General features: G+C 40.3%; 2 protein-coding genes across 2 annotated transcripts in view; both read left to right on the top strand.

Moving 5' to 3' along the window:
- The window catches only part of LOC107553074 (protein TSSC4-like), a 2,264-nt gene extending 661 nt beyond the window's left edge, over nucleotides 1-1,603 (top strand). The window contains exon 2 of the mRNA XM_016235163.1: nucleotides 118-1,603. Coding sequence (XP_016090649.1) covers nucleotides 195-1,124 — 930 coding nt within the window. The 5' untranslated portion in view covers nucleotides 118-194 and the 3' untranslated portion in view covers nucleotides 1,125-1,603. The remainder of the gene's footprint in view (nucleotides 1-117) is intronic.
- LOC107553076 (protein TSSC4-like) overlaps nucleotides 1-1,609 on the top strand; it is a 5,284-nt gene that overhangs the window by 913 nt on the left and 2,762 nt on the right. The gene's annotated exons all lie outside the window — the stretch shown is intronic.

Raw genomic sequence — 1,609 nt, forward strand, 5'->3', positions numbered from 1 at the left:
GATATGTGCAGTCAATACTTTACGTTTACTTCATTTGTTACTATTGAAGAAGCTGTCAGGAGATTCTGGTTTAGTGCATCACTAATACAAGTAATTCTTCATTTCTATCATCTTTAGATCTTTCACACGGTTTCTCAGCATAAATATCCAGCTTCTAATTGTGTCCCTTGACATAACCTCAGAGTAGCAGCACAATGAGTGACCAAAACCGCAAAGAAAAGGATGCCCTCAACAGTCTGTCTAATAGAGATACAATTGAGCTACCAGATGATCTTTCTCTAAGCGACTCTGACTCTGATGAGCCCATTGAGCATTTCGGCAGCAAAGTTGAGGACTTGTCATCGTCCTCAGAGGATGAAGATGAGACTCCGCAGCATGTCCAGTCTGTTCCTCAAGAAAATCCCACCTTCAGATTGACAGGTGGGAGCTCTGGTTTTTGTGATCGGAGCAGGGACATCTTTGCACAGTTGGATAGTGCTGCAAAGCTCACGTCTAAAGATCTAGGTGAAGACAACATCCTTGATGGCACGTTTGCCCGTCCTGCTCCACCATCACCTCCACCACAGGCAGCTAAAAGGAAGTGTGGTCAAGAGACAACCAAAAAACAACCTCCAGGTAAAAAACTCCCAGACTACCTTGGGCACCCTGAGCGCTGGACCCACTACAGTCTTGAAGATGTCGCTGAAACCAGTGATAGAGAGAATAGTCAGGTCGCTCATCAGTATATACAAGGCCTTAAAGACAGCAGGAAGTCTCAGAAAGACGCGCTTGAAACTTTCACTCCAGCTTTCAACCAGGATCATGGCAGCACCAGTGAGAATAAGATTGTGTTTGCTAAACCCAAGATTAAAGATCAGAGTGGGAGCAAACTTGATCATGCTAAGAAGGAAGAAGTTGAACTTCAACACTTGGATGACAGACAAGAGACTGATGAAGGAGAGGATGCTTCTCTTCATCACCACCACTCATGGGAGAATAAAGAGAAAAAAAGAAAGTGGGGGACTGAAAAAGAGGACGATGACAAAAAGGTGTCCTATGTTGTCTTCAACAGTAGCAAGAAAGTAAAAGTAAATCGCAAATTTTTCCGTAAAACACTTGAAGATGATGAAGGTGGCACAGAGTGAACACTTTGAACATAAATACTTAAAACTACTTTTTCAGCATTCATGTACTTCAAATTTACTGTTAAATTTACTGACTATCCATTTATCTTAACTTTGGTTGTATTATCCATGAAAAGCACTTGTTGTCATACTGTGCAGCCTCCTTCTCAAAGGATAGTGTAACAAAATAACCCACATATCTATAGATTGAAAACCTGTCTGCAGCAGTATCAGTGTTTTAGTGTGTACACAAAATTATTCTGAGCTACTGTCAAGTTTTTATGACAACTTTTCCTGAATAAATTTGACTCGGTTATGTAGTTTGAGATCCCATTAAACAAGTGTGCTTTTGTTTTATTGTTGGTGAAAATGTAAAGCTCAATGTTTTGCATGGCCACATGTTGATTGATCATAAACAATGCAAATTAGGAGATGAATTCCGCTTCTTGTACAGTAGCAAGGCTATAACAATGAGTTTGACAATGACAACTTCCTACTTTTTTTTT

Source organism: Sinocyclocheilus grahami, unplaced genomic scaffold (assembly GCF_001515645.1).
Source record: "Sinocyclocheilus grahami isolate Dianchi unplaced genomic scaffold, SAMN03320097.WGS_v1.1 scaffold464.1, whole genome shotgun sequence".
In the NCBI taxonomy this organism is placed as follows: domain Eukaryota; kingdom Metazoa; phylum Chordata; class Actinopteri; order Cypriniformes; family Cyprinidae; genus Sinocyclocheilus; species Sinocyclocheilus grahami.